Source organism: Branchiostoma lanceolatum, chromosome 6 (assembly GCF_035083965.1).
Source record: "Branchiostoma lanceolatum isolate klBraLanc5 chromosome 6, klBraLanc5.hap2, whole genome shotgun sequence".
In the NCBI taxonomy this organism is placed as follows: domain Eukaryota; kingdom Metazoa; phylum Chordata; class Leptocardii; order Amphioxiformes; family Branchiostomatidae; genus Branchiostoma; species Branchiostoma lanceolatum.
Window position 1 is genome coordinate 14745148 of NC_089727.1, and position 16671 is coordinate 14761818.

Below are 16671 nucleotides of genomic sequence, written 5' to 3' on the forward strand. Positions count from 1 at the left end.
TCATTCTTAGCATGTTCATAACAACCAATTCAAACAAACATAACTACATAGCTTTATATTATATCATGATGAAATTTAATCATACTTTTGGGACATATCTCATTCAGTGGTCCTTGGAGATGAAATATAAGTATTTTGGTTCAAAAGATTCTACAATAGAAATCAAATATTCATCTTAGCCAGTGAAAACAAAAGGCATAGGTTAAGTCAAAAAGAGGATTTTTTCGTTACCAAAATAAAAAAAAATAGAAAATTGGTATCTATAGTTGAATCTTGGATACATCCTCAAAGATGGTAATAATGCAAGTTGGTCCTGATACAATTTTGGATGTCCTCATGGATATCTGCTGTGTTATTATGAAATAAATCTACAGGATATAACGTTAACCATACCAATTTGATTACCTGTCCACCATGGTAGCAATTACTGTTCTCCAATCACAATGGATTAAATCATTCTCTGGTGAATTGATAAGTTCATTACAGCAAAACATGTTTCAGACACAATCCAATAGAAAATGCCGCAGATACGTTCAAACAATTTTTTTTCTAAATAAGGTGGTCAAAGCCCCTTCAGTGAATGATTTTAAAGCCAGGTTTGACCGCCTTATGGAAAGCCATCCTGTAAAATACAACTTCAGAGCCCTGGACCACCCACAGAAACCCACAGTGTCAGTCGGCTAAAGAAGTGGTGCAAGGGAGCGGTCTAAACTGGATGTAAAGCATTAGGAGCAGTTTAAACTGGATGTAAAGCAAGGAGCAGTCTAAACTGGATATAAAGCATCCTACCTGACTGTAGACTCTACTCTACTCTACTCTAAAAACATATTCAGTTATAAAATACAACCAGAGAGTGCAATAAAAAAACTGGTCATTCAGGTTATATGTCTATATCACATACAATTTTTTCTTTGGCTTTCAATTTTTCATATCTGCATATCATTTGGTAAAATATTCTAACGTTGGAGGTTTCACAATATTGATCATTGAATTGCATGTCGATGCAGCTGTCATTAATTACCGCACGCAAATACAATCAATTTCAACAACATGGGAAGTGAAATCCAACACTGACCACAATTATGGATTCAGCTCAAAATAACTGCTTTACCACAATGCGGTTTGCTGGTGGCACAGAACCCAGCTCGGTTGAGGGCTTTGTGCAAAACGACACGATGAGTGAGGTTAGATCTGAGGCGACCCCGCGCTAAACGGCCGTCCTCCCCACAAATCACCAAGGATTGCCCTGGACATCAATTATTTTTCGTCCCCGCCCCTTCTCGTTTTGTCCATTTTTTTAACAATCGGGAAACTACTGACCTGCTCTGGCGGTAATCTCGGAAAGCTCTTGAACGGGCATGCTTGGCTGCAGGCGATATGTACGACTAAATCGGTGGGGAATGTCATAAATGAGACATTATTTCTCGTCGGACTGGATGCACGATTTTGTTCCTCAAAAGGCAGCCATTTTGGGTGAGTCCACTTGTACAGGTGCGATGGGGGAGTTTTGCCTCTGGGAAAGAAATCAAGAATTTTGAGGCATAAAACTTATCAAAGCTTCATTCATGGGCTTATCAAGTGAAAAACTATTTGATACTTTTCAAAAGAGTCCCTAAATGAGTTTTAAGTACAGAAATAATCTATTTGAATGATGATTTAGGTACATTTTACATAGAAGCAACTGCAGTATTGGCAAATATGGAAATGCATGAAAAATGGCTTAACGTTACATGGTGGCAAAACAAGATTTTTTTCATCATAGCATTGCATCCAAATATACACAAAAAATAGAAATAAAAATAAGACAACCCTAATCACCCCCATAAAGTAATGGCAGTGTCCATTCCCATAATCCATCTTGCACCGAGAGGTTAAAGTTCATTTCAATCTGTGGATCAAAACTTTGTTGTTTACCAACTTTACCGTATTTAACTATCCATAGCAATATAGTTTGTCCACAATGAAGGAAGTGCCCATATCCACATGTGAACGGGAATTCATCCTGAAAGCGATACGAGACAGAAAGGTTGGATTCTGTTGCTTCAGTGTAAAATGTGTTGGGGGAGGGGGGCAAACATGTGCCATCTGGATCTGCCTATGCTATGTATACAACTACATGTATCATGTTGCACAATGTTGATAACTAGCAATACAGTTCTGATCTACCTATAGTTATGTGTTTGTGAACTTAGTCATATGAAATCATGGTGCTTCATCTTTACCTCTCTTATGTTGTTACATAATCTATGAAGGTATGATTCCTTTCCTTGAATCTTGAACTTGCAAACTTTGATATTAAAGTCTGTGATGCCAGACATGTTGCCTATGATTATTTCTATGCCTGCTATTGCTAAGAGTTGTGCTTTCCTCTTGCTGTCATTTTTACAGCGCATCGATGGACGCCAGACGTACGACTACCGCCGACTGAAGGTGTCGTTTGGCATGGAGCGTGGATGCTGTATTGTTGAGCTGGGAGACACAAAGTAGGGGCAGCCATTACGCACAACAAGCTCGTTCACCATTCTGAGTACGTGTGCGGTAGGTCAAAGGTAAAGGCCCCTGAGACAGAGACAAAACACGTCTGATATTGTTATGCAAATTGACCAATATGTGTAGATCATGGCCGAGACAAGAACTGTTTTCAAGTCAGGGGCCTTGACCATGCGCATGGCGTATATGAAATGGTGAATGAGCTTAGTTTTATCGATAGTTCTAGAAAAAACACATTTTTCAACACCTCAATCCTGCTTGCTGATAACTCTGGTTCTTGAAGGCAGGACAATTTCTTGTGTTTTTTTCAAAACATCATACATTTGCATCTGAATATGTGTTGGAAGAAAGTTAAACTGTACAAATGATGTCATTCACAAAGAGTTGAGCATCCATCATTCCATGCTACTGGCTAATTACTCCGTGATTGATTCCCCAGGGTTCTTGCCCAGGTGTCAGGTAAGATCGAGGAACCCAAGAAGAACAGACCAACAGAAGGGTCCATCATCATCAACCTGGAGCTGTCACCCATGGCCTCACCTGCCTTTGAACCGGGAAGGTAAGAACGTTTGTAATTTTATTGCTGTTCTCTGTGATTTTTAATAAGTCGTTTCTTTTGAAATGTATGAATATTTTCAAATGAATGGGATGTATGAATTGCCTATAATTCAAACTGTTGACTGTCTGTCAAATGCTAATAAAGTTCTTTTTGACGTAAAAAAAATACAGATTCTGTAAATGCAGAGATTTTCGCTGTTGTTTAGGTTTGCGGTTTTTGCAGTGACCTCATCAACCTTAAAACCACATCAAAAATGCTTGCTCTGTGTTCTGCCAGCCTACACTTTTTTTTAAACCATAAAACTTGACACCACCACACCTTTTTCTCCCTACCGCAAAATTAAATCCCTGCGAACTTAGATGCAGTTACACTTACAGTACTTCGTAAACTTGTGTCCACAATAAATGTGTACTGTATTTACCATCATTCTGATACATTCTCAAATGCTGTTTTAAACACAAATTCATTCTTATTCAAAATTGTATCCAGTGGCTTGAGTAACTGTTAGCTTGCGTGTCTTATTACCTTGATGTCTAACCTTCATTGACAAGCATTTATAGTCATATTTAGCTAACATAGGATGTGTGAATTAACTTTAAGAAAACTGACTCATCATGAAAAGAATCCACTGACAAAGAACAAAACTTTATGTTGTTATTTTGTGGTTATTGCAGGTGCTAAGTTAAGTAAATACAGCAGTAGGAAAAAGCCAACATGAATTAACTGTGTAACATTTCTCCATACAAGACCCACAGAGTCTGGAATAGAGATGAACAGGATCCTGGAGAGGAACATCAGAGACTCCAGAGCTGTTGATACAGAGTCACTCTGTATTGTAGCTGGGGAAAAGGTGAGGTCTAACTCTTATCATATCATACAATATCATATAGACTGTTCGGATAAGAGGCAATATATTGCCTATGAGATCTGCTTCTTAAGCTAGTGTCCAGAGTTCATTATTTTCAGACTTTATATTAAGAGTTTATGTTGGGTTGAGCGTGTACTCCTTGACAAACCCTTTGACAAACTTGAACACCTGGATCATGGTGCCAAGTCACTTCGCAGCCCTGTGTGTAAACAGACCGCTCCTGAGTCAAACTTCGGCTGAGTGTACTTTGAAACACGTGTGTAAACCCAGCCTTAATATCTTATCAGTAGGGATCCATAAGGAAAAGATTTTGATCTCTGCTGATTGTGAAATACATTTTTGTGATAATACTATACTTCCCTTTACCCTTCAGGTGTGGTCCATCAGAGCAGACGTCCATGTGTTAAATGATGAAGGAAACATCATGGATGCAGCCAGCATCGCAGCCATTACAGCACTGGCCCACTTCAGGTATAGTCATGTCCTTATTTTCCCTGTCAGTTGTCTGTGTACCATACTGATAGTCTGTGCTCATGCTGTGTTCAATGTTATTCTCCTTGTTGCTGTGCTAGTCTTTTGGCACTAAATTATATAACACTCACACTAAATTATATAACAATTACTGTGTTTTAGGCAATACTCCAATAGGGAAAAGGTTAAGAATGGACCATAGCTCTTTTTCCTTTTTTGATTTTAAACAAATTATGAGATGATGTGAATTCATGTATACCTAAGAACAGTATGTGGTACCCTGGAATGAAAATTAAATTGTTTGATGTAGGCTGTAGCATTATAGTATACTTTTCTTTGTTGCTTACAGGAGACCAGATGTAACTGTGATGGGAGAAGAAGTTACCATTGTAAGTACATGTACAAATACAAAAAGCTCTTTTCCTTAACATTTCTCTCTGTGCAAAATAACGTCGTAGTATAGAGAATTTTTTAACTTCACCATGACAACACATGATATGACAAAATACAGTGATCCAAATGTAAAGTTGATACATAAGAATTTGATGATAAATCATAACTTTGCAATGAGAACTTCTATACATGTATTTTGCACAGCATTCACCAGAAGACAGAGATCCTGTACCCCTTAGTGTTCACCACATGCCAGTCTGTGTCACATTTGCTTTCTTTGACCAAGGGTAGGTTTTGGTTTCATGCTATACTTGCACTTGTTTCCTCAAATAGGTGAACAGGATAATCTCCTTATGCTTTGTGCTTTGTCTTTTTCTTGAGGTTGATGATACTGAAAATATGCAGTGGAATCACTGCAGCATTCGCCTATGCAGAGCCTCTCCAGCGGCCTATACTATAATATACATGTAGCTATAGGTGGCTTTGCTAATCCAGGCTAAGGTTTCCACTTTTGTGGGTGTGACCGCTAACCCGCCAATCAGAGAATTGCCCAACTTCTTTGGGTGAAGCTTATTCTCTGATTGGCTATCAGCTGGTTATAGGCCATGCCCACAAAAGTGGAAACCTCAGCTTGGTGTAGCTGAGCCTTTCCACAACATAGTATATGGTATAGGCCTCTATCAAGGCTCTGTGTAGGAGAATGCAAATGTATGGGATTTCAAGTTCAACTGCAAACATCTCCTGCATGTAGGGAGTTTCTACTGGTGGACCCTAACCGTTTGGAAGAGCGTGTGATGGATGGGAGGATGGTGGTGGGGATGAACATGCACAGGGAGATCTGCACACTCATGATGAGTGGGGGCATGCTGCTGGTTAAGGAACAGGTAGGACAACAGTTCACAAGCTTTCTTATGTAATGGTACTATACTGCACTGCTGCTCTGATGGAAATGATTAACTTTTAGGACACTGAAGTTGCCGTCTGGCACCCAATTCCATATTGGTTATAGAGTTATGCAGGAGGAAGAAGGTTAATGTTATGTCACTATGTTTGGTTGGAGGCCCTTTCCCATTTACACTGAGGCCCTCTGCCTGTTAGCATTAGAACTGCAATATCAAACATGCAGATGCATTTTGTTGCAAATACACTAATGACTCCTGTTTGTTCTCATGCCCTCTTTAGGTCCTGAGATGTTCCCAGATTGCTACAGTCAAAGTGGCAGAAATCATAGAGCTGATTCAGAAGGCACTGGACAAGGATGCCCAGGCAAGGTACCAGAAAATTGCCATCTATTTGATTGTTGCAAAAGGACAATTGCTTTAAATGACATTTTCATTGTTACAACCAACTTACAACTATCTTGAAATCAGTGAAGTTAGTAAGGGGCTGCAGGCAAGATTATTGTTTTTAACCATTAGCACTCTTAAGTAACTGATTGGCACCACATTTTCGGCAGCAGGAGTTAGACAACAGGAAGAAGGTTAAGATCAGACCCACTAAGACTAAGAGACAGTCTTAGATTTATGATGTTTTTCTTTTCCTAAACAACATTGTGTGGCTTTTTTTCACTTAGGCAAGCTGGGGACAAGTGTGGCTTTGCAGAATCAGTTCCAGCAAACAAAATAACCACCAACAAAAAGGAGCCCACCCTGATAGACACAACAGCAGCAGCACAACAGGCCAGTCAAGTCATACAGGAGGCTGGACCGGTGGACAAACCGTATCCTTAACCGTGTCCACTCATTGGGAAACTGACTGCAGTGGCAGTTTTGGTTGGAGCAGCTAGGGACAGTAGTAAGGCCTAGTAAAAAAAATGTTGTGTTACTGGTTGCCCACCGGACGATAGCAAAAATCAGCCGACCCTAGTCTTCTTTTTTTTGCAATGGGAGAGAAGCTGTGGCTACATCAACCCTATCTTTTCAGGCCAAAAACGGAAACACAACATTGTTTCCCCTAAGTCTAAGGGGATGAGTACAGCAAGGAATGAGTATCTGCAGATTCATTCCTGACTGACATGACTGGTTCATGTTCAATCTATTTTCCAATAATCACCTTTTTTGATTTGAGTCATTCTTCCTTAACTATGCGTCCCTGACAGAATGTCCAATATGATTGTACAGGTGAGTTAAGCTCATCAACATTCTACAGTCTTTTAATTAGAAGCCATCATGCCAATGATGCCACACTTACAATTTCTAGGTACATGTATTAGAGTATGTGTCTTAGGCTTGATTTACACACACGATTTTCAGTCAAATTGGAGACGACTCAGGACTGCGCAAGGAGAACCCTAGGCCCTAAGTAGCATTTAATAGTCCACTTGAGCAGCCTAAAGCTCCTCACACCAGCCTTGAGTCAACTCCGAAAACTTGTCTGTAAATCAGGCCTTTCTTGGATTTAGTTTAACCCATGTGTATCACCTGTAGGCACCTGGAACAGTACAGATAGGTGAGGGACTGGTGAACACCTGGCAGGTAGATGATGAAGACATGGAGTCAGAGGAAGAAGAGGAGAGTAGAAAGAAGAGTGTGACCAATGGGAGAGAAGCTGTGGCTACATCAAAACCTACTGAGAGAAAAAGACCTGTTAAAGCTGGTGAGGGTATTGGTAAATTCCTCTTTACATCTGTCCATTTTTCATTTTCTTGATAAATCTTTGAAATTCAAATCAACTATCCATCATGTATTCAAAATTATACAGGTTAGGATTTCGAAAAAGTATTTTAGTTTGGTACTTTCTTCTTTCGTTCATGGAATCAAAGGGATAAATATTAACCTCCTGGATGGAAGATAAACTTTTTCAACAATTGAAATCATGAAGTATTGGAGGCAGGTTGACAACAACTTGAATGTTCAAATGCTTTTTAAAACAGCATTATGAAATGTTTGCTTTTGGTCTAGAAAAGTTGGTACATGTAATATGCTGTCCACATTTCAGTCTCCCATGCAGATGACAGTGGCAGTGAGGAAGAAGAAAAAGTCATGCTGTATCAGGGAGATGCAGAAATGAAGTAAGATACCTTTATCATATACTAATCTTGAGTCTCACTCACTCATGACATATTCTTGAGTACCAAGCCACCAGTTAAGAAAAGTATTACACTCTGCCTCTTGTACAGTCCTTCATTTGCTTGATACTTAGAAAATTAAAGCAGTCTTAGAACAACCTAGCATGTACAGTTCTATGAAGTAAAGAAGGAACATGTCTGCCTTTAGATTGGCCATATCTTTTGTAACACAAACTGCTGATGATGATAACCATGTAACTGTGATAGAGGGAACTATGCTTCCTTTGCAAAGGTTTCAGCTTGCACAGCACTTTTCTTGGTTTTTCATGTGACAGCCCCTCTGCTGTGATTTTATGGCCTGTATTCTGGTGCTCACTGATAAGAATATATTGCAGGTCTGTTGAGTCGTAACTCACCTGCTCAAAGCCGGCTCCTAGTTTATGACTTTACATTCTTCATATTAAGAACATACATGATTGAGCCAGATATTATGGCTCTCTTTGGTTACATGTAATAAGTCAATTGAGTTATACTTTTTACTGTGAGGGAACTATGTTTTGGCATGTCTGTCTGAAATTTCTGTATGGTCTGCTAAGGAGGCTTACCATAATGAGGGTTAAGTCTGCTGTCTCTGATTGCCTTGTTCTGTTTATACAGATCCACAGAAGACTCTACTGCACTCCAACAACCTTCCAACAGTGACAAACCAGCTAAGAAGAAGGGCAAGAAAAAGAAAGCTGCACAGAAATAACTCATCAAGCATTTTATAGATACTACATAGTAGAGACAGAAAGATCTCATCTGCAAATATATGCAGATATGCAAGTCTAAGATTATAAAAACATTTTTACCACTGATATACCATGTATCTAGCTGTTTGTGCTGTCTGCTATTTATATTTCATTTAACATGATTTATGTGGCATTTCAGTCAATAAAACATCACTTAATCACATTTTCTGTTTGAATTTCTTCATTGTCTTGGTGTTACATTTTACCCAGGTGCTACTACTTTTACTTGTCACTATCTTTAAAATAATTCCAACCAATAAAATTTGATAGTCCATGTCAATCAATTTTGTATACAAATCTCAGCTCAGGTTTAGACTACAAGAGAGTGACATATTCAAAGTAGCAGCAGAATTTATTTTTTCAATGTTGATAATCCAGAAGGAAGTACAGTGCGTGTATGTTTGCCATGTGCCTCATTTATTTATGCTGCACCTCCTGGTGTATAAAAAGGCAAGGAAAAACTGACACAAAGTTCCCTTCATAGAGTTTAATGCTGTTCCTATGTTTATGATACATAGTGATACAAGTAGGTACAATGTAAATGAATATTACCCCTGTTAACCATCACCCTGCTGCCCAAGTGTAACCAGTACACATTTGGTCGCAAAAGGCTAGCTCAGTAGGGAGAATGTTAAACGTTGTCCACTTTGAGAAGTTACAACAGACTAGAGCTGACAAAGGATGGTATGCAATATACTAGTATGTCATTCGTCAGTTTTGTTAAATATCACTCAGTTTACCACAGAATGAAATGTTACCTATATATGGGTATCAAGTAGAAATTTTTTCCTCCATTATAATGACATTTCAATTCATGTAAGGTCTTCCTACCACTACTGAGAGTTGTCAACCCAAAACTACAGATGCAGTAAAAACTCCTGACCAATGCTTAACAAGTGGTCTACCACCTTGTGGTACCAAAGTCGAGTAAGTATAACTTGCATGTTCACCACAAAGACTCCTTAAAGAGTTAAGTGTTCCCCAAAACAACAGATCCTTGAGTTCTTAAAGATCTCAGACTATTTGTGAAAAGGAAGTTACTTCTGAATGACAAAATTTAAATGTCACTTTAAAAGTTCATCACTCTATACAAGTCAAAGCCAGATAGCGGTATTATCTACACAATCCTTCACCTTGAAGGAACAGGTTGGTGGCACAATCAGATTCTTCATCTGTCCAAGTTATGCCCAAGGATCTAAACAAACGAAACTTCTGACAGGTTGTAGTTACAATTTATATAGGAGAGGAATAATTACTATCTTTGGCAGTCAAAGATCACAGAAGATCAAACAATCATAAGACATGATTGTATAGGAGAAATGATACAGGAGATCTCAAGGGAGGCACATGGTGTCATCATACTGTCATGCTAAGAACAGAAGTTCACAATGTTCATTCAACCATGAGATACCTTGAAGTTGAACACCACAAAAAAATCAGCACTGGGCAGCAGTGAGTTATCATAAGGACTTCATGGAGGTACACAGTTGGGAGAGACTAAATTCTGCAGCTATGGTACTGTGTGAACAAGAAAATAAGCTTCAGCTGTGATATTGCTTGTAATTTGTCAATTTCTGTTACATAAAAAAAGATTTCCAACATAGTCTAAGATCTACCAGAACAAGCTACTACAAATGTAGAATTCTTGGGGACCTCAGACTTTTCACAGTCAAAAGGCATGTTCTAGCAAATTTTTCAGTAAACCAATTTCAAATTCACTTGATTGGCAATTACACAAATTTGGGGTGTAGAACAGTGACATTTTGACTGTTGTTTCATTCATGATTAAGCAACAACACAAATAGAGCTGATTATAAAAAAGCAATTTAAAAGGACGGGAAACAGTAAGGAAGAAAAAGAAATTTAAGAAACGACCTCTCCAACATTAACTACTACTGTAGCAAGGAGATTTGACAGTATTTCATGTTACTGAAATTCTACTTATATCAATTTTGACGGAAGTAGTACTGTAGAAGTACTCCCAACATAGGATGGAAAACTGCTAAAATGTTGCTTTGCCAAATGTTTTAATGCAATGAAAGGATACTGTACAATTGTACCTACAAGTCCTACAATCTATGATTGTTTACTTGTAAAATTGAGACACATGTATCACAGTCTTCCACAAATGACATTTTCACAGCTATAACACGTGAAAATTACACAACAAACACTCACACACACTGCCATTACTTACAAGGATATTTATATTATAATGTAGGCTCAAAGCCTGATTTCTACAAAGAAAGTTAGACTGTTGTTTCTTAAGATAGGCTCCTTAGCTATCATGTCCAAAATGTTTTTGGTCGAACTTGGACTTGTGGTTCTTGATCATGTAGATGAAGAAGGTCAGGCATTCCTTTTCCTGCACTGGAATGGTCTTAAAGTGACGACTGACTGTCTGTAAAGCATAAACAAATCAACATGAAAATGTGAGTTAATTACAACATTGCTAGCAAAAACAATTCATGTCTGGTGCAAATGATATAGCTTATAACTCTACCTTGAAGCAAGGGCACAGTTTGGAGACCTGATGTTTCTTAAACAATTGTACAAAATGTAGATAAATATAAACTGGCTCCAAGTCTTTTTTGGGATGAACAAGTTGTCCTAATCTAAGTAAGGGTGGTCCCAACAGTTCCAGCATTAGGGTAGGAATGTTGTGGTCTGCTGAGTGTACACAAGAACTACATCCTACAAAAGCTGGTGTGTGCTTATTCACATGCACAAAGCGCTTAGTTATGACAGAACAAGTAGACATTGGTATATCAACATATTTCTTCTTGTCTTCTCATCAATTCAAAGGGCAGGCATAGCAAACTTTAGGTGTTTTCCTCATAGACCATCATTCGGCAAAACATTTGTTCCATAAATATTTCTAACCTTTTTATTGAAAATACACTTGTTTAACCAAGAATCTTGGTGCTATCATGACTTTGCAGTTATGAGCGCCAAGGTATCATACACAGTTGCCAACATTTTGCACAGTTAACGTCTTAAAATGAAAATCACCCAGCCTTGCCCGCCAACAAGTCAGAAGTTAAGTCAGCATGTAATGAGAAGGTAATCTCTGCTGTAGGGGGTTGACCTACCTCTGCGAGCTGCGCCTTGTTGAGACCAGGTCGTGTCTGCAGCTTGTAGTGACGTTTGTACCTGCGCAAGGTGTTCACCTGGAGACCAAGGAGGTCCACCTGGGGACACAATAATGTTACAGATGTCTTTCAAGATTCAAACATACATACATGGCACCCATGGAGAAATAGTCATACCATAGATTGATGTTACAAGCACTTGTTATTCTACTACATGTTTAACACCATTCAATTTCAATACTTAGATATTAAATAGTGTTACATAAACAAGCTAGCATCCATACAACAGAATATCTCTGGCAGACTAGCAATGCTAATTTTTTAATTTGGGTCTGCAGTTCAGCACTACATATGTACGTAGTGATGACCATTCATTTAATTTCATTTATTTTACCGGTGTATACACTCAGGTCTCTAGCTTGACCCGGTTTTCAGGTTCCCAGAATATAATAATAGCTTTAATGCAAGTTCATGCCCAAATGCTAATTGTAGACAAACATGTACATGGAGATAAATGGAAATCGAAATAGTTATCTAGGCTACTGTGAAAGTAATACAATACACAGATATGCTACATTATACACAAGGATCACAAGGGTTCAGCAGAAGTTCAAGGTGAATTTCAGCTACTGTCAAAGGTTACATTTAGACTTTGAACTTGAGGCAACAAGCTTCATTTACATATCATATCAAGGCAACATTCACTTGTAAGCTGTAACAGTAACTAACCTCAGGTCCATCATAGTCGTGATCCGGGGAGTTGTCATCCTCATCACTCAACTTCCGCTTCCTCTTGCTGCGAGCACTTTGGATCACCCCTTTGTGGTAGTCACAGATGTATATGTGGCGTGCCTATGGAGGGAAACATAACACCACATTCGACCATTAACACACTATTAGGAGAGTACTGTAAATGCATTTAAGTTCGAGTGGTTTTAATTTCGCGGTAGGGAGAAAATGAAGTGTACGCAGTGGTTTTAGGTTCGCGTTTGAAACAATAATAGCTCTACAGAAACACCAGCAGAAATGTTCGCGGTGGTTTTAACTTCACGGTGAAAAGCTTACCGCGAAAACCACGAACATAAAACCACCGCGAACTGCATTTAAGGAGCGAACAAGAAAGCTGATCAAGGATATTATACAGGATGATAGGGTACAATATTAATCCTTGTGTGATAGACTGTTTTGCCCAATTCTGGTATGAAATCTTCTACAAATTTTTTTGAAAGTCCTACATCGAAATTTTCAAATTTGATCTGGTGTCAACAAGACTGACTGCGAGCCTTGTTGATTCCGACATCACTGATGTACAGAAAAGACAGTGTACTATTATGCATACCATGTTCACAGCAAACTTGTCCCAAAATGCTCAAAGTTCTTGCTATCGCCATATCTTCATACTTCTTGAAACAGCTTGAGACAAGTTTGAATTTACCAACTCTAGCTTTCGCCTAGCAGTAACTGATGGATCAGGTGAAATGGAATTTTACAGCTGAGCAATTTTAACCTGCATATATGCAGGTGATCAATCAACGCCTACGTGGAAGTCTACAGATAGGGAAAGAATGCTTTGTCTTTGTCAAAACCTTGAACAGTGTGAAGATATTCTTTCTTGTATCAAGAAGCGGAATCTGGACAACTTGGCCCATCACCAACTCAACCTATCGCAAAGCTGGCCAACTCGGCATAACAACAGTTGGTCCAACACCTTGGTCAAGTTGGACCAAGTTGTTGGTCTGGACCAATGCACATGAAATGTACCCCAAAACAATCATCCAGTTAGTTTGAAACAGCAGACATGTCAATGTCAGAGGGTAGCATGAATAAAAGCCACAAGATGATGTTGAAAAAACGTCATGTTAGAACATTGCGAGGATCTAAAAGCCTAGTAATGAGTATCTACTGGAAATATTGATTTGTATTTCTAATCCTAAACAACACTTTCAAAGCAGAGCAAATACATCTGATGTCTTGTCTTCATCAAGAAAAAATGGAAATACATGTAGATACTAAAACTAACAGACTATAATCTGTCTACCACTTCAAGACATGCACTAGTATGTGAGACACCTTACAAGATGGAAGACAGAACACCTTTGTGCCTTGAATACCTTTGCAGTCCAGCACTGTCCCAGTACATAATTGTGCATACATGGGGTTGGTGAATTGTTTATAGAATGCAACACCGTGTTGTATTTTATTCATGTCATACCCACCTGAGAAAACACACATTTCAATGCGAAATGCGCCAGAGAAGTTGAGAAAAGTTGGTGTCCTCAAACAAAAAAATTGTAACAGCCGCACATTCCAACGATCGAATCCAGTATCGAATTTTCGATAGCGGCGCACTTGGCGCACTCAAATGCATTCTATCACCCGGTTCAGAACACCCATATCAAACGTTTTTTTGCGGCCCAGGTTTGACATAAATGTATGTAATAATCAGTGGCAAAGTCAACTGTCAACATTTTACCGGTTGCATACAATATCTTTTCTGAAATAACATTCAGAAACTGTATATGGGATATCATCCTTATATACGCGAACACCCTACGTTCAGTCCAGTTTGCCCGTTCAGCAGATTGTAGATAAATCATAACAACCACCATGCATGAAGGACACGAGCAATGATTCTTATTCCTTAGAAATTAATGTAATCAAAATATGTAATGTTACACAAATTTGACATTCTTTACCAACTCAGTAGGAAATTTAGTTTTTTCAACAAAAACATGGCAAATCATCATTGGGAAAATCATTTTAATATGTTGCAACCACAGTATTTTGGCAATGTCAAATTCAAAACATGTCATGAATATTAATAGGGTGATATTTAGCGCAGACATCTGATTGGTCGGCCAGCTGTGTGTACATTTCTCCAGTCATTCCCGCAGGCCGGGGACCCGGAAGCAAACCAAGCCACATTTACCGACGTGTCTTCAGTAATAAACTATTGCTTCACACCAAGGAAATGTTATGATATGACTTACAAGCCTAATGCTTAAGATTTCGATAGTATATCAATGTGTACGTCAGGAATGAAGGCGGGGAAGTCTGTGTAATGTGAGGAAAATGTAAAACAGCTGACACAAAAAGTCGTCTGCAAATCTGGGCGCTTTTCTAGGCTCGCCAGGTCACGTCCGGTGCTTCAAAATTATAAAGGGGTACTGCCCCCACCACTTTTTAGCATGAAAAGTGTAAACTTTCAGTTACTTATCAGTGCGGATATTGCTAAAATTCCCACCAGCAACAGTGACGGGTGAAGTATTTTCTAGGGACAAAACAACAAGGGGAAAACAGCTCTACAAAAACGGTAGCGTAACCAGAGACGTCTGAACTGAAACGTAAACAGGTCAAATTGTCTCAGCTCAGCTGGCTTTCTGTCCTGACCCAAAATTTCACAATGTACGTGACAGGTACGCAGACACTTAAATTCAACAAATTCTGGTCAAATCATGTAAAGAATACATAGCGTTTGGGACTTACGCTGTGGTCGATATTGAGCTTGAGTTTCTTCTGTGCCACGGTCTTCTGTATCCGTTTGGAGTAGGAGGCGTTGCCAGCCATGCGGGAGCAGCGCTCTCCGTCGTCTACCAGACAGCAGATCTGTCCGTGCCCCGCGTCCCGAGAGTCGTCCTCCGTACTGAAACCGTTCAAGTTGCTCATGTCTGTGGCAGGATATCCAAGCTAGATGGAAGAAGGATCCGAGACTGTTCGAAACAATGGTATTTTTCAATATGGCTCCCACACACAAACACGATTTGCTGACGATAGCCCCTCAGTACAGTAAGTGTAGCGGTCCTTCCAGCACTAACAGAAGCCTATCCGATCCGTAACTTGGGTCACTCTGATGAAGGAAAGTCACAGAAGCAATCTTCTATCCCGAATACCGCCTTTAGGGAACGGTGAGTTCAGCAGACTGGAGGTCGGCTCGCGATCCTTTTGTTGACAGTTTGGCGCGTGCTCGCCCCGAAATGTAACCGGCTCCCCAGACCCGGCTACTCGCTGCTGCTGAACAGAAACGGTGCTGGCAGCAGAATGAGGAAGAAGTTAAGGTAGAAAATGGATTATCACACTCCAGGTGAGTCCAGGACTTTAAACACGGACCAGACGACGTTGGTGGGCCGTCCCTGCCGCTGGGGCTTCGGTCAAGAGAAGGTTCCCAGCTGATCGCGGGCAGGCTGACGTGGGGGCGGGGGTTTCCAGACGATCTTCCGCCTCAAACCAATCCCAAGCTAGTTCAAACCCTACAGCAAGGTTGTCAACGACACTCTGCTCATAACCACAGCGTCAAACAATGTCTTGGGCAGTCGTCAGTCGACTTGAGGCCCCTTTCTTGGTGTCCCAACTCGTCTCACTACAGAGGCGATTCCTGAATCGGCTGCTTCGCGGCACGAAAGTGGCACCCGAATACAAACCTTGTCACGTGACAGCATTTCTTCGCTTCCATTGGTCAGATAAAACATATGTGAGACAGTTGCTCCGCCCGTCTCAAATTAGGAGGAATAAAGCAATAAGCAACAATCTTTTAGGTGCAATTAAAGCACGCATTTTGTGTCTTACAAAGCAGACGTGCCAATGATCATAAGAGATTAGAATAGGGCATTATGTTATAGATACCTGCATGATCGTTTGACCGAGGCATTACGGAAAAGTTTACCCTGAAATAGGAAATACATGTACAAGCAAACGTTTATTTTGGTCTTTCCTGTCTCTATGACCCAGGGCGCCCTTTAACTTGGTCCTTTGAGACTTGGAATAAATATCACTCTTCATATTTCTTGTTGCTGGTGTTCATGGCTATTTTGCTCACGTCATTCGAGATCACGCGTTTCAGGAAGCATCCCTGTAGTCTAAATACAAACATGTCTGTTGCTTTGAAGAAGTTTAAACAAATGCCGTGCACTTAGATCGCCATGTAACGCTTACATGTCTCAAGACTCAAGAAAGTAAAAATTATCGTATTATTTGTCAGTGAAAGTCAAATTCTGTACCAGATG

The 16671-nt window shown here is 39.7% G+C and overlaps 3 protein-coding genes across 5 annotated transcripts in view; 1 reads left to right on the forward strand and 2 right to left on the reverse strand.

The window, feature by feature from the left end:
- Positions 1-1493, reverse strand: part of LOC136436764 (probable phospholipid-transporting ATPase IA) — a 41781-nt gene extending 40288 nt beyond the window's left edge. Inside the window, exon 1 of one of the 2 annotated variants that reach the window (XM_066431009.1) lies at positions 1321-1493. In XM_066431009.1, the coding sequence (XP_066287106.1) occupies positions 1321-1360 (40 nt within the window). In that variant the 5' untranslated portion in view covers positions 1361-1493. The remainder of the gene's footprint in view (positions 1-1320) is intronic. The other variant, XM_066431011.1, reaches the window with a different exon arrangement.
- Positions 1494-1842: 349 nt separating this feature from the next.
- Positions 1843-8742, forward strand: LOC136436765 (exosome complex component RRP45-like). 2 transcript variants are annotated; one of them, XM_066431013.1, is made up of 14 exons: positions 1843-2026; positions 2389-2483; positions 2930-3049; positions 3797-3899; positions 4291-4388; positions 4738-4777; positions 4986-5068; positions 5533-5665; positions 5964-6052; positions 6355-6501; positions 6880-6901; positions 7208-7388; positions 7719-7791; positions 8446-8742. In XM_066431013.1, exons 1-14 carry the CDS (start codon positions 1961-1963, stop codon positions 8537-8539), a joined length of 1344 nt encoding a protein of 447 aa, XP_066287110.1. In that variant the 5' UTR covers positions 1843-1960; the 3' UTR covers positions 8540-8742. The 2 variants fall into 2 exon arrangements, with proteins under 2 accessions (XP_066287110.1, XP_066287111.1); XM_066431014.1 differs by having other exon boundaries at positions 7208-7376.
- Positions 8743-10589: 1847 nt separating this feature from the next.
- On the reverse strand, positions 10590-16083 carry LOC136436767 (histone deacetylase complex subunit SAP30L-like). The gene is made up of 4 exons (XM_066431017.1): positions 15158-16083; positions 12401-12523; positions 11672-11770; positions 10590-10980 (listed from the first exon to the last, which is right to left on the reverse strand). Exons 1-4 carry the CDS (start codon positions 15335-15337, stop codon positions 10858-10860), a joined length of 525 nt encoding a protein of 174 aa, XP_066287114.1. The 5' UTR covers positions 15338-16083; the 3' UTR covers positions 10590-10857.
- Between the last annotated feature and the right edge of the window lie 588 nt (positions 16084-16671).

Coding starts and splice junctions, on each gene's coding strand:
- LOC136436765 (XM_066431013.1), top strand. CDS start 1,961: ATGAAGGAAGTGCCCATATCCACATGTGAACGGGAATTCATCCTGAAA. Junction 2,027..2,388: donor AAGCGATACGAGACAGAAAG/GTTGGATTCTGT, acceptor TCATTTTTACAG/CGCATCGATGGACGCCAGAC. Junction 3,050..3,796: donor CCTGCCTTTGAACCGGGAAG/GTAAGAACGTTT, acceptor TCTCCATACAAG/ACCCACAGAGTCTGGAATAG.
- LOC136436767 (XM_066431017.1), bottom strand. CDS start 15,337: ATGAGCAACTTGAACGGTTTCAGTACGGAGGACGACTCTCGGGACGCG. Junction 12,524..15,157: donor AGCTCAATATCGACCACAGC/GTAAGTCCCAAA, acceptor TTCCCTCCATAG/GCACGCCACATATACATCTG. Junction 11,771..12,400: donor ACGACTATGATGGACCTGAG/GTTAGTTACTGT, acceptor TTGTGTCCCCAG/GTGGACCTCCTTGGTCTCCA.